Source organism: Carassius carassius, chromosome 12 (assembly GCF_963082965.1).
Source record: "Carassius carassius chromosome 12, fCarCar2.1, whole genome shotgun sequence".
NCBI classification, from domain to species: Eukaryota; Metazoa; Chordata; class Actinopteri; order Cypriniformes; family Cyprinidae; genus Carassius; species Carassius carassius.
Window position 1 is genome coordinate 30,417,252 of NC_081766.1, and position 25,981 is coordinate 30,443,232.

A 25,981-nucleotide genomic window follows, 5' to 3' on the forward strand; every position below is an offset into this window, starting at 1 on the left:
ATTTTGTTTAAAGCGCTATATAAATAAAGGTGACTTGACTTGACTTGAGACACTGCATCCTAGCTCCCTGGCAAGCTTCAGACGAAGAAGTGAATGACGTGTTCTTCCGGCGGAATTGGACACAAAAATCATGGGAGTGGGCAATAATGGTTAGAAATTCAGTGGGAGCGGCATTAAGAAAACAGCCCTCTAACACAAATACGAACTGGCGACTGTAGAAATCAAAAGCCGATTTCCGACATTTTGGGCGATTCAGAAATCCCAGCCGGATGCTTTTTTTTTAGGTCCAAAAAGAGGAAATATGGTCACTCTAATGTCATGGCAACTTACAACACAAAGTACCTCACGCGTGAAACGATTAACGTTACGCGTAAATGCACGTAACTAATGTAAATCAAGAAAGTTTCTTTGCATAGGCCACCAATTGTTGGCGAAATAACACATTAGCGGACCAAAGGGAATAACATGGAATTTTTTTTCCAGAGAACTTCTTGAACAAAATAAATTCAAGCACTTTTTGAAAAAAACTTTTAAGGATTTCAAGGACCCGTGGAAACTCTGATATGATACAGCAGGTTTTATATTAATTAATTTTTGCCTTTTCTTGCTCATTTTAAATGGTATTACAGTGTGGTATTACTACAGAAATTAGGAAAAAATAGATTAAAACTGCTTTTAGGTGAGTGAGTGACATGACATACAGCCAAGTATGGTGACCCATACTCAGAATTCGTGTTCTGCATTCAGCCCATCCAAAGTGCACACACACAGCACACACACCTTGAACACACACCCGAAGCAGTGGGCAGCCATTTATGCTGCGGCACCCGTGGAGCAGTTGGGGGTTCAGTGCTGAGAGTTGAACCCACAACCTTAAGGTTAGGAGTCACACTCTCTAACCACTAGGCCAAAAAGGGAAAGTCCTATTCTATAGGTGAACTATAGAATGCTATTGGTAGCTGTATGCCTGATATTTTATATAAACTACCTAAGTATTCTTACCCTGGTTTTGGATTGGTTGCTTTTTTTTCACCAGATATTTTATGTAGCAACAGACAATGAACAACAAAATTAAATATTCTACAGACTACAGCAAAAATAAAATAAACAATAATAATAAATTAATTAATTGAAAAAGAGAGAGAGAGAGAGATTGACTAAATGAAAGGAATATTAAACTTTTTGTGCTAATAGTCAGACAAACACAGTGAAAATAAAATCTACTAAATATTCTAAAAACAATTAAATTAATTTACAGACTAATTGATTTTATTCGACAGGACGGATATTATATATATGACATTTACCCAATAAAACCAAGGTACAAGGTTTCAAATTATAACCCACAATTTTGAAGCCAATGTCAACAGTGTGACGCAATATATATATATATATATATATATATATATATATATATATATATATATATATATATATATATATATATATATATAAATTTTATTTTATTTATTTTTTTATTTTTTTATTTTTTAACACTATGGAATACAAAGGTGAAAGAAGAAAAAAACATATTCCAAGGAAAAGAGCCAGGGGTTCAAGGATGGCCAAACAACACATAGCCATTAAAATTCAGGAGAGAGAGAGGGAGAGAATAAATAATAATAGTAATAATAATAATAATAATAATAACAATTACATTAAAAATAAATAAATAAATGGGTGGATGGACGGATGGGGAAAAAAGATTAAGCAGATCATAGCAATAAACATAACAATTTTTCCTACAAAAAAAAAACCCACCAAAGAGTTGTTTTTTGGACAGTAGGTAGACAAGGATTTCATATAGATCTTAATATCTTATTGAAAGTGAGAAATATATGGGGGTTAACTGTTTGTACGATGGACGTCACAGCCTTTCACGTTGCAGCATCGGTAGCCTACAAAAAAAATAGGCTATCTGTTTGCTGAAATGTAGTCTGACGTAGGCTCCTCAAGCTAACGGACCGATACGAGGTGACATCTGTAGTGCTTTTGTTTGTGTTTTCCCCGTCCCACCCGGCGCTGCAGTCAGTCACGAAGCGCAGCGGCAGCAGCATGTGTATCGACGGATTGGCGATAAAGTGCGTTAAAACTCCGCGACGCGTGTATCGACAAAATAACAGCCCGTTTTGTCGAAGACGCTAACTAGCAACACAGATGTCTTTATGGGAGGGAATGCATTCGCTGTCGTTGGGGGTAATGGGATCTGTGTGGTTATATGCAGCCGTCGGTAGGGCACGAGGGCCAGACTGCAACTGAAAGCCCCGGGATCTCGCTCCATCTGTATCTTATCATATAACCACCGGCCATTCGAGCGTTTGCGTCGTTGTGTTCGGGCTTTCAGGCGGGTGATCAAACACATCGGGCTGCAGATGGGCTTTAATATCGGTCTAATGAAGTAATTTGAAGCCCATACTTCAGTCCCAGGGTGCAGTCTTGAGCGTGTGATGATAGGAGACACAATGACGCTTTTGTCTCTTTTGGGTCGCATCATGCGTTATTTCTTGCTCAGGCCAGAGACCTTGTTTCTGTTATGTATAAGCTTGGCCCTTTGGAGTTACTTCTTCCACACGGACGAGGTGAAAACCATCGTCAAGTCCAGCCGGGATGCCGTGAAGATGGTAAAGGGGAAAGTGGCGGAGATGATGATGAACGACAGACTCGGCGATCTGGACGTGCTGGACGCGGAGTTCTCAAAGACCTGGGAGTTCAAGAACAGCAATGTCGCGGTGTACTCGATCCAGGGCCGGAGAGACCACATGGAGGACCGCTTCGAGGTGCTTACCGACCTGGTAAACAGAAGCCACCCTTCAATATTTGCCATTTTTGACGGCCACGGCGGGGAGGTAAGAAGTGTGGGTGCTGATGAGAGTCCGGGCGAAAGCTGGACAGACCAAATTAGACCACTAGTTTACTGGTAAAGAAGGTGAAGTTCTAAAAAGAACGCTCGGAGAACGTTGGAAATTGATTCTCAAAATAACCAAACATTAAAGAAACGTTGTGCGTTAGCTGAGACGACCTTCCGAAGGAGCCGTTAATGCAAAAATATGTTTACTCACCCTCATGTTGTTTCAACCCCGTATTCCTGACTCATTTCTTAAAATAAAAGAAAAGGAATATGAAGCAAATCGTGGACATTTTTTAATGTTCTGCGGGCAGATGGGGACTAGGGTTGTAGCTCCAAAACGTAAACAAATCACCCCAAAAGTATAATAAAAGTGGCGCCACTGAACAGGTGCCAAAGTAGCAGAGTGAAAGTGTGAATGTTCTCACGTTAAAGAAAGAGTTAACAAAAATATTCTATCTGTCAAGCCTATGTAACATTTTATTTTGCTTCTGGTGTAATTTTACTCCACGCAATGAGTGAATCGTCTTTTGTGTTGGTTGGGAAAAAAAGGTCAGACACATTTGGAACACCACGAGTGTGAATAAATAATGGGTGAACTGTCCCTTTAAGACTGACTGTTTTTGAGAGTTTATATACAGTACAAGTAATTACATTCATGGTTATTATAGTTAGCTAATAAAATAAAATAAATCATTCCTTGAATAAAAAAAACTTTTTGTTTCTATTAGTTGCCAAGGCAACAGTTCTAATTTTTATTTAATTTAACTTGATGTAGTCTACTATAATAAAGAAAACTAAAACTTAAACAGAAATAACACATACACAACAAACAAAAAATGACACACACACACATAAAAAAGCACAACAAAATGAAAACGTAAATGAAAATGTAAAAATACAAACTGATTCAAACTTTTCAGCCGATATTTGATATTATCAGACCATTGAACTAATGTTGTCCCTCTGGTGTATGTTAGTACCAGAAATTACCTTGTAGACATTTTTTTGTTTTAAGTAATTTGAGTAAATATTGTGGGTAGTTTTATATATATATATATATACACACCTTTTTCTGTATATCTTTTAGCCACACCGCTTCCTTAAAATCACACCATTGGTTGACCAAAAATGTTTTTAAGATTTACACCCAAAATACTTAAATGCTTCATATATTATTATTATTATTAACATTATTGCATTACTTTCAAATAATAAATGGCCTGAAAGTTGTTTTTAGTGCATTACAATGTAGAATCTGCAAGATTTTCATGAACTGCCTTTGTAATGGTTATATGAGTAGCCTACACTAATGCAGCCAATTGATACTTGTCTGGTGCATTCAGTCAGTTCCCCTTCCCCCCAGACATCTGCTCTGACCAGTCTGATTTCCCAGCCTGGATGGAGCACAGACAGATGTTCATTTTATCTTCTTCATTGTGCAGTAAAGCAGACGGATGCTGGTTGACTTAAAGTTGGAATGCCTTCTGAGATTCACTTGAGCAGTGAAATTAACGGCTCACAAGGTTTAAGGAGATCTGATAGATGTGGAAACCTATTAAAACAGCTCAGAAAGCTCTTTGAATTTGGATTTTACAGATCAGCTATTTTTCTCAGCAGTCTAGTTGACTGTTTCTGGCTCTCATGATCATATATGGAATGCCTTAAGTCTATTTATAGTGGGATTTGTATATACAAATGTCCAGAGGCCCTCCTGCTATCCAAGCGGTTAATAGATTAAAATGTGCCAACCTCGTGCTCTTCGACCCCAGTAAAGGTCTTTTAATCTACACTATCTCCTCCCATAAATGTTTGCTGACCCAAACGTCCTGACATTATGAGTCTTATCTGTGTATGTAGACTTGTCAAATTCAATTGATACGCGTACCGGCTGAAACTAAACTGTTAATGTGGGATTACCGAAACACTCACTCAATAGAAAGAAGAGCGCTTGAGTTTTTATTACTACTGAATAGGGCTGGACAATTTACCTAACACTTGATATCTTGATATTTTTTCTAAATTTTGACACTAATCAATATATATCTTAATGTTTTTGTATTTGCTCTGGAATAATTAAAAAGAATCCTGAAAAAAAGAATAAAAGAAATATTAATCAGCACTCAAGTTTTCAACATTGATGATGATAAGAAATGTTTTTTGAGCATCATATCAGCATATTAGAATGATTTCTGAAGGATCATGTGACACTGAAGACTGGAGTAATGATGCTGAAAGTTCAGATTTGCAATTTTAATAATCTTTACTTTTACTGTTTTTACTGTATGTTTGATGAAATAAATGAATTTTTGTTAACACACCGGCACCAGAAGCACAGACTGGCAACAGTGTCAGGTTTAATTATACATTTCTTTTTTCCAGAATTTATAGAGGCAGTCTTTTCCAGCCTCTCACAATGTTCAGCACATAAATCTGATACCAGACAGCAGGATGAACACCCACCCAGGCACAAGTCTGAGCCAATTGAGCTGCTTGCAATTAGTCATTTTTTATGTTGATTTATTACAGATGTGAAGGGCTGTACTTGTTTTCTTGTGCATCAGCCGACTGGTTGAAACGCCTCAGCAGTGGATGCATTGATTGATGAACTCACAGATGATGAAGACAGTAGCTAATGGTCACCAGCCATTGGCCAGCAATCAATCATACTCTGGTTAGGTTTTGCAAGTTTTATCAACATGTAAAGTTTGCAATGCAAATGTAAGTTTTGATTTAATATTTCACAAGTAAAAACTAGGTCTGGAGTTCCTCTGTACAAGGGGGGATCCAGGGGGGGGTCTGTTAAAAATATCCTGCTAAATAGACAGGCTTGTGTTTCATCGTCGTTGCCCTGTGGTGTCTGCTAATGATGAGAGCTCCCGCTAACAAGTTGGCCTAATCAACGCCTGTCTTACACATCCGTTGGGTGCTCTTCCTCTATTCCCCGGTGGTCTGGTTTTCTCGTTATTGTAATCTTGAATTAGGCCTGGTAAATTGAGCTTTTAATTAGCAATGCTGGTATGAAAGTGTGAGTGTTGTGAGCTTATGTATGAAATACATAACCACATCACATAACCACATCGCATTGCACACCAAAATCATATTTTGAACATAGAAAATGAAACCTACAGAAAATGAAGTCTCATATGCTCACAAAGACTGCATTTATTTGAACAGAAATACAGTAAAAAGAGTTAAACTGTGAAATATTGTTACTATTTAAAATAACGGTTCCTTTTCAGGAACTCGAGCTGCGTCAAGCGCTTTGGGGAACGTCCCTGACGAGACCGACTCTGAATATCGTGTGCAATCTTTCCAATGGAAGGGCGTGACGTCACGGGCGGGGTGACTTAGCGACCAGGAAGCTATAAAGGCACCTGCCACACAGCTGGCTTCAGCTTCTTGTCCTTCAGCAAGCGCTCTGTGTGTGCATGTCTTTCTGTCTTGTCAGTCTTATTTATTGTCGTTTGTCACTATTAGCTCCTTTAAGTAGCTATAGTATGTCAGAGAGCAAAGCTAAGACTGGCATCTGAAGGGTGAATCCAGACCGCGTTCAGATTGTGTGTTCCTCCCTACTGAACAGAGCTAAACATTAGAGGCGGGGATACACACGGTCTGTGTGTGGTCTGCACGGGATCAAAGCGTGCTGTGTATGATTTCATGTGCGCTTCGATCCCGGAGGGCTCTCTTCGAGAAGTGAGTCTTCGCCAGCATTCCTCGCGATGCCGGTCCCGCTTTCGCCGAGGTGGAGCGGCGACGGCATTTGTTGGGTTCACAGATCGATCTGCTGGAAGGAATGGAGATGGGCACGTCCTTATCTCCTACCTTACCCACCAGATCTGCCTGATTCCGGGGTTCAGAAGCCCGAGCTTCGGTTCTTCCTCCGCGAGCATCGGACTTGACGCTCTGCCTTTCTTTCTCCTAGGAGATTGACACGGAGGGCGTCGGCGAGCTTGTAGTTGCACAAACATAAAGTTGCATAAGCACCAGTATACAACAAACAGTGTTATGCCTAACATTATACTGGCAGCGTTAATGAGCAGCTATTTAATCTCCGAGGGGATTAATATTGTTTGTGTGACTAAGCTATTCGCACTGTCAAGGCAACGCGTGTATTACATCATTTTCAGTTTTGATGTGAATTTTTCCATACCCGTCCGCGTGTCTGATTTTTTAAACTCCATTTAATAAGGAGGAGTTAGTTCTATCACTTCAATGTGTACTTTATCACAATCTAGAGCGTGTTTACTTGTCTGATTGTTTGATTACATTAAATTCTGAGAAATTTAAGGACATTGAGAAGTTAATATATCACTTCAATGTGTATTGTATCACAATCTAGACCGTGTTTACTTGTCTGATTGCTGAAGGTTGTTGAGACCCTCCTCCAATCCAGAGCTCCCTCTACGAGGAAACTGTACGCCCTGAGGTGGAAGCTCTTCACCTCATGGTGCAGAGACCGCCAGCTTGACCCTGTTAACTGCCCAGTTGGTACAGTTCTTGAGTTTCTCCAAGCTAGGCTCTCTGCGGGGTTAACTCACTCCACCTTAAAGGTGTACGTGGCGGCCATAGCTGCTTACCACATCCCTTTCAACGGTCAGTAAGTGGGAAGACACCCCCTAGTTACACGTTTCCTCCGCGGTGCACTGAGGCTGAGACCTCCAGTACAGTCCCGTATTCCCCCGTGGGACTTGGTTGTGGTGTTAGAGGCTCTCTGTAAAGCTCCATTCGAGCCAATTCAAGATATATCAGATAAACATTTGACCCTTAAGACTGCCCTGTTACTGGCTATTACTTTTCTTAAGAGAGTTGGAGATCTTCAGGCCCCCTTGGTGGCCCCTACCTACAGAGACTTTGCCCCTGGTATGGCCAAAGCATTCTTATACCCTCGAGCGGGTTATGTTCCTAAAGTTCCTTCTGTTACTCCACAACCCATAGTACTGCAGGCCTTCTGCCCTCCTCCCTTTCGGGAGTCAGACCAGGAGAAGCTGTATGTGTCCAGTTCGAGCGCTGGACGCATACGTCCACAGAGCTGCCCTGTGGAGAAAATCTGACCAATTGCTTGTTTGCTACGGTCTTCCTAAAAAGGGTTTTCCTGCCTCTAAGCAGAACCTTAGTCGTTGGATAGTCGAGGCTATCAACGTATCCTATGAGTCCTCTGGTCTTCCCCTTCCTTTGGGAGCCAAGGCTCACTCCACTCGGGGTATGGCTGCCTCTAAGGCCTCTCTAGCAGGTGTGTCCCTCTTGGACATCTGCAACACTGCGGGATGATCCACGCCCTCTACATTTGCCAGATTTTATGACCTTGATATGCGAGCCACTCCGGGCTCTTCTGTTCTCTCGTCTTAGCTGTGCTCTTCGGATACACACTAGGCAGGGATTTGGAAGTCTGGAAGCGTGGGCACATCGTTCCCCAAAGCGCTTGATGCAGCTCGAGTTCCTGAAAAGGAACGTCTCAAGGTTACGAATGTAAACCTGGTTCCTTGAAGGAACGAGACGCTGCGTCGCAGAGCCATACTCCCGGCATCCCTGCCGGCGCTTGCTTCCCTACACGAAGCTGAAGCCAGCTGCGTGGCAGGTGCCTTTATAGCTTCCTGGTCGCTACGTCACCCCGCCCGTGACGTCACGCCCTTCCATCGGAAAGTTTGCACACAATATTCAGAGCCGGTCTCATCAGGGACGTTCCCCAAAGCGCTTGACGCAGCGTCTCGTTCCTTCAAGGAACCAGGGTTACATTCGTAACCTTGAGACGTTTTCTATTTGAATATATTTTAAGGTGTAATTTATTCCTGTGGTACAAAAGCTGAATTTTCAGCATTATTACTCCAGACTTCAGTGTCACATGATCCTTCAGAAATCATTCTAATATGCAGATTTGCTGCTCGAGAGACTTGTACTATTATTATCAGTTGAAAACCATTGCTTTTATTTTTATAACATTATACATTTACTATATATAATCTTTACTGACACCTTTGATCAATTTTATTCACATCCTGGCTAAATAAAAATATAACTTGTTTAAAAGAATTTTGACCCCCTAAAGACCCCCTAAGAATACTGACCCCCTACATTTAAGTACGGTAATAATTTCATAACGCATCTTTTGTACGTTTAATTCTTTATTTATTTTGCATTGTGACATTTTGATAACAATATGCAAATGCAATGCAATAATAAACAACTGCAGTACTTTTTTTTATTTGTTTAAATTATATATGTATATTTTTAACATTGTAGTATTTTACTAAATATAATTCACAGGAATACAGCGATATGTGTGAACACAGGTGCTTGTAAGCAGTAATAATGCCCTCATTGTGTCAGTGTGTGAATGAAGTCACATGGATGCATGACTGTAGTGTGTTTGCAGTGGGAGGGTCTTGAGTGGATAGAGGTCACTGCGGGTCACCACAACCCTACTGTCTTTATTCCTGAGACCCAGTGATCAACAATTTTGAATAATTCAGATTGTGATGCCTTCAGAGAAGTACAGCTTTGCAAACTGTTTTATTGTCAGACGCACAATATAACGATGACCGTAATTGTTGTCGGCTAATGTTAGTAGTGTAGTACCTTTTAAAATGGTAGATAACTACATTCAAGTTAAAGGGATAGTTCACCCAAAAATGAAAATTTGATGTTTATCTGCTTACCCCCAGGGCATCAAAGATGTAGGTGACTTTGTTTCTTCAGTAGAACACAAACTGAGATTTTTTAACACAAACCGTTGCAGTCTGTCAGTCTTATAATGGATGGGAAAACATATAATAATAAAAAAAACACACACAAACAAAACCAAATTAAACCCTGCGGATCGTGACGATACATAGATGTGTAAAGACACAAAACGATCAGTCTGTGCAAGAAACTGAACAGTATATCGTTTTTTTTTTTTTTTTTTCTCTGATTCATGCAATTTCCGAACTGTAATGACTCTCCTAAGTGGATCCTCCTGAGCACATTTTCTTCTTCTTCTTCTTGTGTCTTTACACATCAATGTATAGTCACGAGCTGCAGGGTTTAATTAGGGCCAGAGCACCGAGGTGCAAGGACCCTCTTGTATCTGCTTTGTTTATTATTAGGGCCCGAGCACCGATGGTGTGAGGACCCTATTGTATCTGCTCTGTTTATTAGGGCCCGAGCACCGAGGTGCGAGGACCCGCTTGTATCTGCTTTGTTTATTATTAGGGCCCGAGCACCGATGGTGTTAGGACCCTATTGTATCTGCTCTGTTTATTATTAGGGCTCAAGCCCGAAGGGGCGAAGAGCCCTATTGTTCCCCTAAGGATTATTCTTATTATTAGGGCTCAAGCCCGAAGGGGCGAAGAGCCCTATTGTTCCCCTAAGGATTATTAGGGCTCAAGACCCAAGGGGCGAAGAGCCCTATTGTTCCCCTAAGGATTATTCTTATTAGGGCTCAAGCCCAAAGGGTGAGAGGCCTATTGTTTTCCTTAGGATTATTAGGGCCCGAGCACCGATGGTGCGAGGACCCTCTTGTTTCTGTTCCGTTTATTATTATTATTAGGGCCCGAGCACCGATGGTGTGAGGACCCTATTGTACCTGCTCTGTTTATTATTATTTTTCCGGTTCTTCTTCTTCTCTTAAACGTGCTCCAAAACTCACAAAACTTTGCACACGCATCAGAACTGGCGAAAATTTACATCTGATATAGGTTTCAGAAGTGGGTATGGCAAAATGGCTTGATAGCGCCACCTGGTAAATTTCAACGGAATGTGCCTCGAGCTACGTTTCACGTACATGCATGAAAATCGGTACACTTGTGTAACAAACCATTACCTACAAAAAAGTATAGATTGGTATAAAATCCAAAACCCAACAGGAAGTAAGTTATTTAGAATTTCTTGTACGATTTTTGTGCAGTTTTTGCCATTTCCATGCCTTGTGCTATGACGAACTCCTCCTACAGTTTTATCCGGATTATCTTCCAATTTGGTAAGGGGCATCATAAGACCTTTGTGACCTTAAATTGCGAAGCTTTTGAGTTTTCGTCAAGGGGTGTGTCCCTGGCGGCCTGTCAAAATTTGATGTTTCGCCGTGAAACAGGAAGTTGCTGTAACTCAGGCAAGCAATGTCCGATCTGCCCCAAACTTCACACGTGTGATGGGTGTTCCGTTTTGAACAAAGACCCATGACCAAATTCAGTTATAGTCATAGCGCCACCTGCTGGTAACAGGAAGTTACATGGTTAACGTTGTTATGGACTCCTAGGCACATATTAAAAAGTGTAAACAGGTGTTAAATAGGCTGGCAACATGCTAGAAACATACCAATACATGCTAGAAACACTTAGCTAAGTGCTAAAGCATGCTAATGATGCAGTGAAAAGGGAACTTGCTATAACTAAGGCAAGCAAAGTCCGATCTGCCTCAAACTTCAAATGTTTGACAAGAGTCCTGTCCTGAACAAATCAACATGCCCGTATTTGATTATATTCATAGTGCCACCTGCTGGCAACAGGAAGTGGAATGTTTAACACTGTTATGGACTCCTTGCAAAATAATAAAAGGCATCAACAAGGGTTAAATATGCTGGCAAGACTTTATAAGCATGCTAATCCATGCTAGCAGCACTTAGCTAAGTGCTAAAGCATAGTATCAATGCAGTGAAAAAGGAATTTGCTGTAACTCAGGTAAGCAATGTCCGATCTGCCCCAAATTTCAATCGTTTGACAAGAGTCCTGTCCTGAACACATCAACGTGCCCGTATTCGATTATAGTCATAGCGCCACCTACTGGCAACAGGAAGTGTCACGTGTAGCACTTTTATGGACTCCTGGCAACATTAAAAAGTGTCAGCAAGTGCTAAATACACTGGTAACATGCTAGAAACATACTAATACATGCTAGCAACACTTAGCTAAGTGCTAAAGCATCATATTAATGCAGTGAAACAGGAAGTTGCTGTAACTCAGGCAAGCAATGTCTAATCTGTCCCCAAACTGCACACGTGTGATAAGTGTTCTGTCCTGAACAAACACCCATTACCAAATTCATTTATAGTCATAGCGCCACCTGCTGGTAACAGGAAGTTACATGGTTAACATTGTTATGGAATCCTAGAAACATATTAAAAAGTGTCAACAGGTGTTAAATAGGCTGGCAACATGCTAGAAACATACCAATACATGCTAGCAACACTTAGCTAAGTGCTAAAGCATGCTAATGATGCAGTGAAAAAGGAATTTGCTATAACTAAGGCAAGCAAAGTCCGATCTGCCTCAAACTTCAAATGTTTGACAAGAGTCCTGTCCTGAACACATCAACATGCCCGTATTTGATTATATTCATAGCGCCACCTGCTGGCAACAGGAAGTGGCATGTTTAACACTGTTAAGGACTCCTTGCAAAATAATAAAAGGCATTAACAAGTGTTAAATATGCTGGCAAGATTTTATAAGTATGCTAATACATGCTAGCAGCACTTAGCTAAGTGCTAAAGCATGCTACCAATGCAGTGAAAAAGGAATTTGCTGTAACTCAGGCAAGCAATGTCCGATCTGCCCCAAATTTCAAACGTTTGACAAGAGTCCTGTCCTGAACACATCAACATGCCCGTATTCGATTATAGTCATAGCGCCACCTGCTGGCAACAGGAAATGTCACGTGTAGCACTTTTATGGACTCCTGGCAACATTAAAAAGTGTCAGCAAGTGCTAAATACACTGGTAACATGCTAGAAACATACCAATACATGTTAGCAACACTTAGCTAAGTGTTAAAGCATGCTACTGATGCGGTGTAAAAGGAATTTGCTGTAACTAAGGCAAGCAATGTCCGATCTACCTCAAACTTCAAACTGTCCTGAACACATCAACATGCCCGTATTTGATTATATTCATAGTGCCACCTGCTGGCAACAGGAAGTGGCATGTTTAACACTGTTATGGACTCCTTGCAAAATAATAAAAGGCATCAACAAGGGTTAAATAGGTTGGCAAAATTTTTAAAGCATGTTAATACATGCTAGCAGCACTTAGCTAAGTGCTAAAGCATGCTAATAAGGCAAGCAATGTCCGATCTGCCACAAACTTCACAAGTTTGTTTAGAGTCCTGACCTGAAGACATCTACGTATTCATATTTTGTTATACATATAGCGCCACCTACTGGCAACAGGAAGTAACGTGTTTTACACTTGCTATGCTCTATTAGCAACACAGTAAAATATGCCTTTGTGTGCTAAACATACTAAATATTTCTCAAATATGCTAGCAACACTTAGTAAGTGTTATAATAGTCCTGGCCTGAGCATAACTAAAGGTCAATATTCAATTATAAATATAGCATCACCTGCTGGCAACAGGAAATTACTTGTTTTACACTAATTTAACCATGCAATGTCCAATCTGCCCCAGACTTCACATGTTTGTTAAGAGTCCTGGTCTGAGGACTTCTACATGTCAATATCCAGTTATAGTCATAGCACCACCAACTGGTGGCAGGAAGTATGGCACATATAAGGGAATTTGATGCATTTATTTAACAGTATCCACTTTGAAAGCATATCACCTACTGTTCGCTGTTTCCCAACAGCCATTGGGTGAGGGTGAGCCCGGGTGCGAGGGCCCTTTCATCGCTGCTTGCAACTTTAAATTTTAATTTTTTTATTTTTTTATTTTTTCGACTAAACGGGGGTTTTTGGGGTCCTTAACATGCTCAAAAACTCTTGAAAATTGGCAAACACATTGGAATCTGCGGTCACACACACTTGCTCACACACAATTGCATGTATTTATATGAAACTCAGGACACTTATAGATCTCATTGATCTGAACAACTTTCGCGCTCTATGTCATAGGCTCCGCCCAACAGGAAGTCAAGGGCTGTTTAAAAAAAGCATGCTCTGGAATTTTAAATACTCCTCTGAGGTTTTCCACCCATTCACCACGAAACTTGGTGAACATGATTTCAAGACATTGAGGATGAAAAATTGCGAGGGGATTTTTGATATCTCGAACGGTTTGCCCGTGGCGAGGCGTTGAAATTACGGCAAAAAATTTGAAACAGGAAATGCCTAATAACATCCACATACATTACCTGAGTTTGATCAAACTTAATCAGTTTGTTCGTTGTATGATACCGATCGGATATATGGGACTATTAGGAGTCAACGTTATAGCGCCACCAACTGGCAGCAGGAAGTGAGTCATTTTCAAAATGCTTTGAATTCAGCATCTTATTTTTACTCGATTTGCTTCAAACCTTATCAGAATAATGACAAAACACAGCCAATATAAAACTGTTGAGCGGATATTAATATCTATAATATTGTTGCCATGGCAACGTGTTAAACCTGAATATTCTTCTCTGGTGATTTTGAGGCAGATAACAATCATAGAATTTCATGAATCTCGAAACACATATCAGTATTAATGATAGTTTGGACGCCGCAGAGGCTTATAACTGGGCGTGGCACAGGGGCTCTCTATGGCGCCCCCTGGAACACAGTCAGAAATCTTTAAGTATAGCTCACACATACTTGCATGTATTTATATGAAACTCTGTACACTTATAGATCTCATTAAGCCGAACAACTTTTGCTATTGATGCAATAGGCTCCGCCCAACAGGAAGTCGGCTATTCAGGGATGTTTAAAAAGTGAATGCTCTGGATGTGTGATAAGAGTCCTGGCCTGAACAGATCTGAAGGCCAATATTTCATCGGGTGTGGCAAAATGGCTCGATAGCGCCACCTGTACACTTTCAACGGAGTGCGCCTTTGAGCTATGTTTCACGTACATGTACGAAAATCGGTACACACATGTTACACTCCAATACCTACTAAAAAGTCTCTTGGTACGAAATCTGAATCCCAACAGGAAGTCGGTTATTTAGAATTTTCTCTGCAAAATTGGTGTTGTTTTTGCCATTTTCAGGGGTTGTACTTTAACGAACTCCTCCTAGAGATTTATTCAGATCAACACCAAACTAGGTCAGTGTAATCTAAAGGCCTTTGCGATGTTAAATTGCGAAGATCTTGAGGTTACGTAAAAGGGCGTGTCCATGGCGGTCTGACAAATTTTGATGTTTCGCCATGAAAAAGGAAGTTGCTGTAACTCAGACATACAATGTCCAATCTGCCCCAAATTTTACATGTTAGATAAGACTTCTGCCCTTAACAGATCTACATGCCCATATTCAGTTATAGTCATAGCGCCACCTGCTGGCAACAGGAAGTGACATGTTTTACGCTGCGACAAACTACTCCTAGAACTTGAGTTTTTGTTAAAGGGCGTGTCTATGGCGCCATGACAAAATTTGATGTCACGCCATAGCAAGAGAAGTTGTTGTAACTCGGGCATAAAATGTTCGATCTTCCCCAAACTTCACATGTTCGATAAGAGTCCTGGCCTGAACACATCTGAAGGCCAATATTCATTATAATGATAGTGCCACCTGCTAGCAACAGGAAGATTGGCACATATATGGAATATACTTTTATATATTCCACTTATATTTATGACTTTAAGTGCATATTTCTTACCGTTCACCTATTTACTAAAGTCACTCGGGGTGCGATGACCTGTTCATCGCTGCTTGCAGCTTTAATTTGGTTTTGTTTTTGTATGTTTTTTTTTTTTTTTTTTTTTTTTATTGTGTTTTAGCCGTGATTCCCATCCACTTCCATTATAAGACCGACAAACTGCAACGTCCGAGTTAAAAATCTCAGTTTGTGTTCTAATGAAGAAACAAAGTCACATACATCTTGGATGCCCTGGGGGTAAGCAGATAAACATCAGATTTTCATTTTTGGGTGAACTATCCCTTTTAGCAGACAATTTTTTAGATAATGAGTTTGTACTTATAGTCTGGACTCTGGACATATAGGGGATGCAGAATTCAGCACCTCCCCAATCTCTGATCTATGGGTTCACTGCAGTGTGTGAATGACCCAGAGCTATATCTGCTTATTCTGTAAGTGTTCTGCTGCTTCTGTGTAAGTAATGCATCGTCTTCATCAGGAGGCTCCACTGTGTCTTTTCTGAAAAGCAGCATCTCACTGTTGTCCGGGAAGTGGCTTCGAAAGAGACTGCAGCGTTCTCTTGTTTGCTTCTCTGGTTTCCTCATTGTGTTTATAGCGTAGCATTGCTGAGTCACTTGTTGAAACTGCACAAGGCTGTAGTGTGAGCTGTTGAAAGGAATCCAAACCATCCTGACTGATAATGGGGAACCAGAGTTAGGGAATGAAATTACGCTCTTTGACTCGATATGTTTTGGTGATCTGGCAGTGTTTGGAAAGGGCACTCACTATCTAGAGACTTTTTGTCCCTTCATCTGTGTATCTGGCTAGAGCTCTTAGGCCTCTTTTAAAGGGACAGTTCACCCAAAAATGAACATTCTGCCATTATTCACTCACCCTCATGTCACTCCATACCTGTATGACTGACTTTCTTCTGTTGGACACACAAAAAAAGTATCTTTCTGGTTATTATTGACTTCTACTGCATGAACGGAAAAAAAAAAGTTCTGCAGAAGAAAGAAAACCATGTTTGGAACAACATTAGGGCGAATCAATTATGGACATTTTTATTTTTGGATAGACTGACTGAATTAACTAAACCCTTTATCAGCCGATCAGTCTATTTATTAATTTATGAAATTATAGTATTTTTGCTATGTGGGGGAATATCTTCAGTAACATTCCTGTTATATTTCCTCAAAATCAAAAAAAAAAGGAATTGTATATTTTTTATCATGAAAATGAAGTGACATTAGTTTCATGATGATTTTGGAAGATTTCAAATAAAATCCTATTATCAGTAATGTAATAAGAAAGACATATATAGTTCGAATAGTGTATTTTAGTATTTGTTGTATTGCCTGTAATTTAGGCTGACTTAAAGGGATAGTTCACCCAAAAATGAAAATTCTATTTTTATCTGCTTTACCCCCACTGCATCCAAGATGTAGGTGACTTTGTTTCTTCAGTAGAATGCAAACAAAGATTTTTAACACAAACCGTTGCAGTCTGTCAGTCTTATAATAGAAGTGGATGGGAATCACGGCTAAAAGATACAATAAAACTTTACTCACTCAAGTGGACCGTTGACACTCCTCATTGGGATTTTAGATATAGTTTCAATGGTCCACTTGAGAGATAGGTGGCGGTAATGCCACCTATCTCTCAAGTATAATATAATATAATATAAGTCTGCGATCCACCATAAAGCAAGAAGAAGACGCCTCATGCTGCTGAGAACGTGCTCAGGAGAGTTCTAACAGTTTGGACACTGTGTGAATCAGAGGTAAAAAGCTATATAAATACTGTTCAGTTTCTTGCACAGACTGATAGTTTTGTGTCTTTACACATCAATGTATTGTCACAAGCTGCAGGGTTTGTTTTATGTTTTTTTTTTTTTTGGTTTATTGTATGTTTTAGCCGTGATTCCCATTCTCCTCCATTATAAAACTGACAGACTGCAACGGTTTGTGTTAAAAATCTTTGTTTTCTACTGAAAAAACAAAGTCACCTACATCTTGGATGCTCTGGGGGTTAGCAGATAAACATCAAATTTTCATTTTTTTTAAAACAAATGTTTAATAGCTTTAATTTATTTTATTTTTTGTACATTAGAATTTGTGTGATTTAATTTAATTTTTCTGAACAAAACAATTATGACTTGTATGTTTTTACCATGACTTACAGAAAAATTGTCACAGTGAAACAATAGTTTAACTCTTGTCAGAAATATTTAGAACCACAATCATTAGATGACATTAAAAGATTCTATTTAAAGATCATAAAAGTTTTCCACATTATGAACACCTTAAAGTTTTTCAGTTATCAGTATTACGAATTAACTCATGAATATCAATTATAAATGCTGAAGTGAGCTTTTTTGTGAGTTCCTTGTTTTTGCTGTTTCTCACAGGCAGCCGCTGATTATGTGAAGGCCCACCTACCTGAGGCTCTGAAACAACAGCTGCAGGCCTATGTGCGGGAAAAGAAAGACAGCTCTCTGTCCTTTCCCGCCATCCTAGAGCAGCGCATTCTGGCTGTGGACCGGGACATGGTGGAGAAGTTCTCTGCCAGCCATGATGAAGCGGGTGAGCAGGGATGAGCGTGTGTTTTAGGTTGATCTCATTTATGGGCTTTTGCTAACTGGAAACAGTAAACAATGCTGAATCCCTCTTTTGCTTTCAGGCACGACATGTTTGATAGCCTTGTTGTCAGACCGTGAACTGACTGTAGCAAATGTCGGAGACTCTCGCGGCGTTCTCTGCGACAAGGACGGCAACGCTGTGGCCTTGTCACATGATCACAAGCCTTACCAGCTGAAAGAGCGCAAGAGGATCAAGAGAGCGGGTGTGTTTGAGTTTATTTCATAAAATATATCATTTACATTTTTTTTTAACTGCATATTTAAATGGGGAAGTTTCAATATAGCTATCTTTTGTATGTTTTCATTTGAATTAAATGGGGGAAAAAAATTGGTCACACTTTATTTTAAGGTCCAATTCTCACTATTACCTAACCATTAACTATGACTTTTGCCTCAATTAACTCCTAATTTGCTGCTTATTATTAGTTTATAAGGTAGTTGTTAAGTTTAGGGTATTGGGTAGGATTATAGATGTCATGCATTATATGTACTTTATAAGCACTAATAAACAGCCAATATGTTAATAATAGGCATGCTAATAAGCAACTAGTTATTAGTGAGAATTGGACCCTATACTAAAGTGTTACCAAAAATGTGTAGCCTGTTCACCTATAAAGTGCCTCCCTGTCAACTATTGGTTAGTTAATGAGCATAATTAAACTTTTTAGCTTAATACAGTTATAAATAAAGACTGCTGTAGGACTGTGATCATTCTCGAAGATGTGTTGGCTTTCTGACAGTCCCAGATGACCTCACTGTGACTGCACTTTGTGAATATAACATGTCTTTGTCATCTCATCGGTCAGGTGGCTTCATCAGTTTCAATGGTTCTTGGCGTGTGCAAGGCATCCTCGCCATGTCGCGCTCACTCGGTGACTACCCTCTCAAGAACTTGAATGTGGTCACCCCAGACCCAGATATCTTGACCTTTGACCTGGACAAGCTCCAGCCGGAGTTCATGATCCTAGCCTCGGACGGCCTGTGGGACGCGTTCAGCAACGAGGAGGCTGTGCGCTTTGTGCGGGAACGCTTGGATGAGCCGCACTTTGGCGCCAAGAGCATTGTGCTGCAGTCTTTCTACCGCGGCTGTCCCGACAACATCACTGTCATGGTGGTGAAGTTCAAGAGCAGCTCTGGGAGCAAAACTGGAGAGTAGTTGGACTCGACTGAAAAACAGCCTCAACCGATCAATAAACAGCCTCCATTGTCTTTCCATTAATGCATATTGTCAGAGACTAGATGGTGTAATATGAGACAAAAAAAAAGTTCATCCAAGTACAATAAACTGTACAGGCACACAAAAGCATGTGCAAACACATGCATTCCCAGATTTATTTTACTTTTATTTTTATGTTTTATTTTTTTGGTGTGTGCAATGGACACAATAAAAAAAATTATTTTGTAATTACTCCTTTTTCAATTCCTTAAATTGCAAAGATGTATCCCGACCTTCCTTAATTATAGCAAGATTAATTGCCTGGAAGATTCATAGTGTTTTGTTCAGTAGACATGCATATTGTTTTTTCTGAATTAAGATGATAAAACTGTATCCAGCTCTTGAATTTGGATGTGCATGATTCATTCATATCAATTCAAGGCATTAATGCCAATTTACACTGGTGCTGCTCATTAGTTAGTTTAAATGAGGGTGGAATAAGGTTGTGCTAGATTAAGAATGTTACATACACTTGGATTAAACTCCGTGATAGGTAATGTCCTATTCATTCTAGTCATTCCTGCTCATTTAAACCAAGGTTTTAATGGTTATATGAAAGCAAAAGTGGCCAGACTGAAGGTAGAATGTTTCTGTATGTAATTATTTTGTAGAATTAATACTGGCAAACAGTCCTCCAACTTTCCTCCTAGTTTACAGAAAACCATTGGAACCAGCCCCAATCTACACAAAGGTTTAAATTCTTGCACTGTGTGAAATGTATGTAGGAGATTAAATTGATAAATAAACCTAACAAGTCAAAACTGATATTGCTTGTCTTTGTTCTCTCTGGGTTTTTTCTTTTATTTATTTTTTAGATTTTGAACATATCATTCCACTCAAATTTGGGCTCAGTAAACCCTGATTGATTAATTAAAATTCAACAGGGACATGTTAAATTGATCAAAAGTGACAGCAAAGACATTTGAAATTTCTGTTCATCAAAAAATGGTTTACACAAATATAATTTCAACATATAATCAGCATATTAGAATGATTTCTGAAGGTGACACTGAAGACTGGAGTAATGATGCTGAAAATTCAGCTTTGTATCACATGAATAAATTACACTTTAAAATATATTTAAAAGAAAAGTGTTATTTTAATTTGTAATAATATTTCACAATATTCAGTATCTTTGATCAAACAATTGCAGGCTGGGGGAAACCTGCGCTGGTTTTGCTGGTGGTCTTATAGTTTAAACTGGTGTGTGACCACCTGAAACAGCCTCTGAGCCTCTTTAGATCTCCTCTTAAACCAGCCTGAGCAGTTTGGGACTTAAGACCAGTAAAAACCGGCATTATCTTTATTGTTCTCATGTGGGGAATTATTTGAGCTCACAGATTGGGAGGCAAATAATAAACAAATACAAAAAGCTGTTTGCATTCTTCTTGACGTATTTCCACAGGTTCCAGTCGCAGTAACCTCACACTGCAGCACAGGATCTGTGTGAAATACCGAGCTTCAGTCCATTGTGACAGCTGGGACCAAGTGAAAAGTTCCAGAATTGCACCAGCATTGTTGAGTCCAGTTGGCTATTAAAGCCCCAAAGATTTGTGTCTGTTGCCACTGAGTAAGTTTTCTATTAATCTAACCTTACACAACTCTTACTGGAACTGATACCCAGTAGTTCAGTGGTCGTAACGTAGAAATGTAGATTTGCGCACAGTTTTGGCACAGAGTTTACACGACACCCAACAGCCTATATTTCACGGATTTTTGCGTGCTAGAAAATGGGTCAGTGTAGTTCAAGGACGCCTAAGCAGTTTAACGAGTTCACGTCACTTACAACTATAAAGTTGTGTGAAAAACGCACTCCCGGCATTTGTCATGACTACTGCTCTGAACCGGGTTTTGTGGCAGATCCAACTGGTGAGATGTGGATAGACAAAACCCTCAGAAGACAGAGATGAACCTGTGGATGTGAAGTTGTGGTCGTTGTTCTTGTTTTTCCCTGAAATCCATCCTGAGGTTTCTAAAGGTATAAGCAGTCTAGTGCTGGAAGTATCTGGAAGGCTTGAGATGGGAATATTTGGATGTCTGAAGGATTTACAGGCTTAAACTTTTTTGTTTGGTTTCCATTATTTCATATTTAAGACATATTCATTTATTAAGCAGTGTATTATGACAATTACTGCCTGGTCATGGTCATACATACTGTATTGTCAGCTGATAAATGTAATGGGAATCAGTATGCAGTCATTATTTCTTGTGGTATCATGACTCATAGCACGTCTTAACTGAGAACTTCTAAATAGTCTATTTCAAATTTATTTACACTTCTTTATTTTGCAACAATTAAGTTCCTATACTTCATGTCAAATTACCATATTCTTACATTTCTTGTGGAACTTCATCTTCGGCCATGTTTAACGTGATAATCCATGAAAGAGATCTGAATTTTATGGGGTATTTTATTTGAATGTGTACAATATTTAAGACATGAGAGAGAGCAGGACTCTGTTCCAGGCATTCTAAGCATATCATTTGGGAGGTGTCCTGTGATACTTTGACCCATTAATCATACAACACTATGTAGATAAGCAAGATATAATAAATCACTGAGTAATGCAAACACCATCATAAGTAAACTCACATTTGTTGAGAGAACACAGTGGGAAGCTTTGGTGTTTATGAACATCTGACACATACAATGGGCCATTCAGGATCCAGGCACAAACCTGAAGCAAGAATCCTCCTCCTAGGGCTTGATGGAGCTGGAAAATCAACACTTCTTTACAAACTCAAGTACAATGAGGACTTCCACACGGTTCCTACAGTTGGATTCAATGTTGAAATGATTGAAGCGAAGAGGAACAGCGACAAAATCACGCTGACCGTGTGGGACGTTGGAGGGCAGATTAAGATGCGAGCGCACTGGATGAATTTTTACCAAGACACGGCTGGAATTGTGTTCATCGTGGACTCTTCTGATATCAAGCGTCTAGACGAGGCCAAGAGCGTGCTGGAACAGACCTTAAAGAGTGACCACCTCAGGGGACTCCCGGTGGTGGTTCTTGCCAACAAGCAAGATATTGTAGGAGCTGCAACGGTAACAGAGATCACAGAGCAGTTTAACCTGCGAAAGAGCTGCAGTGACCGAGACTGGTTCATTCAGCCGTGTTCGGCGCTGACTGGAGCGGGTCTGGTGGACGGCTTCAGACGAGTGGCACACCTGGTGAAAATGACACCTGAGGACAAAAACATCAAAGACTCTGTGAAGTATATAAGATCAAAATCGTTTATGTCACTAAAGAAATAATCCACATGGTAACTTATTAACCACTTTTAATGGAAGGTTAAGCACACAGTGCTACTAAATATAGTTAGATAGTTTATAACGTGAACTGAATGAAAAATTAACTGAAACCATGCAAGATACTAAAAGTTACTGGAGTTATGAATGAATCATTCATAAATTCATTAATATAGTAACCAAGACTGTTTAAAATGATAACAATCTTTAATATCTGTAAAGAAATAAATGCCCATATTAACAACAAAACCTGTTAACTAAACTTAAAAGAAAATTCCGTAAACCAATAAGTTCATAGAATCATGTGAACTATTACTGGAACTTGAGTTTTAAGGAACCATAAAAGGGCATTACTTTGAAATATCGAACGTATTTATTAGCATATGCTATTGAAGTACTAAAGAACTTACACGTTTTTTATTGAATGTACAATTTTTACTTGCATTTGTTGCAAAACACAGACTTTTAGAAGGTTATGTAAACAATCATGTAAACTAAATGAGAAATACAGAAAAAGGAACCATAGAATATGCCAAATATTACATTGAGTTATAATTCATGAGTATATTTATGAATACAGTGTATGCCAGGATGTATTTGAAAGAACTTGAATGCAATTTATTTATTTGAATCCAACACAAACTTCAACAATTGAGATGTATGAATCAATGCATGAACATAATATTTCTGACCACAGAATTTAAATTAATAGCAAGGAACAAAACAAGATGTTCTAAAACTTTAATTTTTAGAAAGTCACATTGTCAGTTTCCATTTTTCCTTGTGCTCATTTTTTCTTAAGCGGAGGGTCACTGTTCAAACCCACTCCCCTCATCTGAACTGAAAAGAGGAGAAGCATTAAGGATCAGGCCCTTCTCTAATGGACTGAAGCTTCTTGATCGATTTTAAACTCCAGCTCATCAGTCACAGGACTCATTATGGTGGAGTTGAATAAGAGCTCTGGCTCCTCAGCAGCAGATGCCGAGAAGACCTCAGCTGGGCCAGATTGTGGGAATCCAGTTGATGGGTGGTGGTTTCCTGCTTTGGGGTCAGAAACAGAGGACCCAAAGTGGCAATCTTACTCCAGTCTGTTATAAAGGGGGAAAGTTGTTTGAGTGCCACATGACTTGAATAAATAAATACAGGCAAAAGAATGAAAAATTAAATGTGCAAACCTTTGGAGTTGGTTCCTCTCTTTGACAGACTGCCAGAAGCATACTGCCTTGATTGCATGAAAGATTTAAAAGGTTCTAATGACTAAACGGGTCTCGAAAATCGAAATCAGCAGGTCCTGGTTTTTGGGCCAAATAAGGCAGCTTGATGGGAGGGGCTAGTGTGATGTGGAAAGGCTGGATTGGTTCAGGCTCTGCCACAGCTTGTTTGGACGGCTCACAGGTGTTACACACCTCATCATTTCCATCCACAGACTGTCATCTGCAAAGTCCACAGTGGTTCTTACATAAAGAGCCATTGACTTACACTAAAAGTTTCAATGAAGTCAGTCATTAGCTTCAATGACTAAAAGAACATGCTTGATTAAAAAAAAAAATCACAGAATACACAGTAGGGATGGCCTTCAGGGTAACATGTGATTAACACCGGTTTCAAATAACCCAGGAAGTGTCACTTATATTCATGTTTTTCCAAATCTGTATGTCTTTCTATGAAACACAGTAATGGTATTTTAAAGGTTTTGATCCAAACGAGGAATGTCAGTGGGGTCCAAAACAACAATTGACCGACAGGTCATACAGGTTTGGAACGAATTGAGAGAGTTAAGGCTGAAATACACTACTCAACTTTAAATCTGAACCGATTTAAAACACTATGGCATCATGTACTTACCAAGTTTGTAAATGCTTGCAGAGAAAATCTGGGCATCATGCACTAAACAAATAAGGATCACACACACTACCAGACTGTCAAGTGATTCCAATCACAATCTCAGGCAGAAACGGACACCTTATCACTAAGAGATGCAGGACAAATGGTGTTAAAATCAGCTTAAAATAGCAAACATGTTTGATGCCCTCAAACTGGATGGGATATACAGTCGTGGCTAAAAGTTTTGAGAATTACATAAATATTAGTTTTCAAAAAGTTTGCTGCTAAACTGCTTTTAGATCTTTGTTTCAGTTGTTTCTGTGATGTACTGAAATATAATTACAAGCACTTCATACGTTTCAAAGGCTTTTATCGACAATTACATGACATTTACAGTATGCAAAGAGTCAGTATTTGCAGTGTTGGTCCTTCTTTTTCAGGACCTCTGCAATTCGACTGGGCATGCTCTCAATCAACTTCTGGGCCAAATCCTGACTGATAGCAACCTATTCTTTCATAATCACTTCTTGGAGTTTGTCAGAATTAGTGGGTTTTTGTTTGTCCACCCGCCTCTTGAGGATTGACCACAAGTTCTCAATGGGATTAAGATCTGATGAGTTTCCAGGCCATGGACCCAAAATTTCAACATTCTGGTCCCCGAGCCACTTAGTTATCACTTTTGCCTTAGGCAGAGGTGTCGTGCCCATTCGAAGTGAGGGGGCACGTGCCCCCTCAGATTTCTGAGCCAAGTGGATTTTAAATGCAGCTTCCAAACGAAAAAAAAAATTGCAGAATAATATTTTTTATATATTTGATACAATCACAGCGGTGTGATTAGATCGTTCAGTGCACAGCATCAGCTGCTAAATTCAAATCTGCGTTCGCTGGCTGGCGCTGAGCCAGAGACAGACGCGTTCGTACAACGCTTCATGATAACCAATCAGAAACTATTCTGTTGCGCTTATGGATGCAATGGCCAATGAGAGACGTCCAGAAGAGTCATCACTGAAACGCAGTGTTTTGTTCACTTGCTCGCTGACTGAATTATTTAGCGAATTCTCTCATCAGAAACAACAAAAAGTGCAGATGTGCGTACGAATGTAAGTAAGATATTCGTTTCATAATGTAAAGTGCTTCAGTGATTTTAATGGGAGTTTTTGAGAGTGCCTGAACTCTGGCTAGACTGAATGAAAATGTTTTTTAATAATGTAAATGTTCTTTACTCTCTGTAAAATGAAAGTGTTAAAATAAGTTTCTTACAATATTGTTATTAAAATTTACATTAAATGCAAATTCAGTCGTATTAAAAATATTTTATGGCATGATATGGCACTTAAGTAAAAAGTCAGGTTTTTATGTGTAGTTAATAGATTACACTACATTTCCATATATTGATCAAATAGCAATCTATAAAGGTGCAAAACGCGTTTACCTACACATATTTGAGAAACGAGATATTTCCTGATATATTAAGCATATTTGGAATTGTTTTGAATAAAAAGGGAAAAAAATAATAAAAAAAATAAGCCTATATCAGTTATACAGTGCTTTCGTAGAATGACTTATACCCCCCCCCCCCCCCCCCAAATGTTCCCCCTCAAAAATCGTGAATGCATGACGCCCCTGCACCCCCCAAAAAATGTGCCCCCTCAAAAATCATGTATGCATGACGCCCCTTGCCTTAGGGCACGGTGCTCCATCGTGCTGGAAAATGCATT

The 25,981-nt window shown here is 39.5% G+C and overlaps 2 protein-coding genes across 2 annotated transcripts; both read left to right on the forward strand.

Moving 5' to 3' along the window:
* The first annotated feature begins 1,934 nt into the window (after positions 1-1,934).
* On the forward strand, positions 1,935-19,353 carry LOC132155205 (protein phosphatase 1L-like). The gene is made up of 4 exons (XM_059564070.1): positions 1,935-2,846; positions 17,740-17,914; positions 18,012-18,173; positions 18,777-19,353. Exons 1-4 carry the CDS (start codon positions 2,448-2,450, stop codon positions 19,124-19,126), a joined length of 1,086 nt encoding a protein of 361 aa, XP_059420053.1. The 5' UTR covers positions 1,935-2,447; the 3' UTR covers positions 19,127-19,353.
* Positions 19,354-21,784: 2,431 nt separating this feature from the next.
* On the forward strand, positions 21,785-23,599 carry LOC132154302 (ADP-ribosylation factor-like protein 14). Its single transcript, XM_059562853.1, has one exon. It carries the CDS (start codon positions 21,837-21,839, stop codon positions 22,443-22,445), a length of 609 nt encoding a protein of 202 aa, XP_059418836.1. The 5' UTR covers positions 21,785-21,836; the 3' UTR covers positions 22,446-23,599.
* Positions 23,600-25,981: the final 2,382 nt, after the last annotated feature.

What these genes read in the sequence shown, in the direction of transcription:
- LOC132154302 (XM_059562853.1), top strand. Translation starts at nt 21,837, where the DNA reads ATGGGCCATTCAGGATCCAGGCACAAACCTGAAGCAAGAATCCTCCTC.
- LOC132155205 (XM_059564070.1), top strand. Translation starts at nt 2,448, where the DNA reads ATGATAGGAGACACAATGACGCTTTTGTCTCTTTTGGGTCGCATCATG. An exon ending in TGCCAGCCATGATGAAGCGG is followed by an intron (nt 17,915 to 18,011) that starts GTGAGCAGGGAT and finishes TTTTGCTTTCAG; the next exon opens with GCACGACATGTTTGATAGCC. An exon ending in CAAGAGGATCAAGAGAGCGG is followed by an intron (nt 18,174 to 18,776) that starts GTGTGTTTGAGT and finishes CTCATCGGTCAG; the next exon opens with GTGGCTTCATCAGTTTCAAT.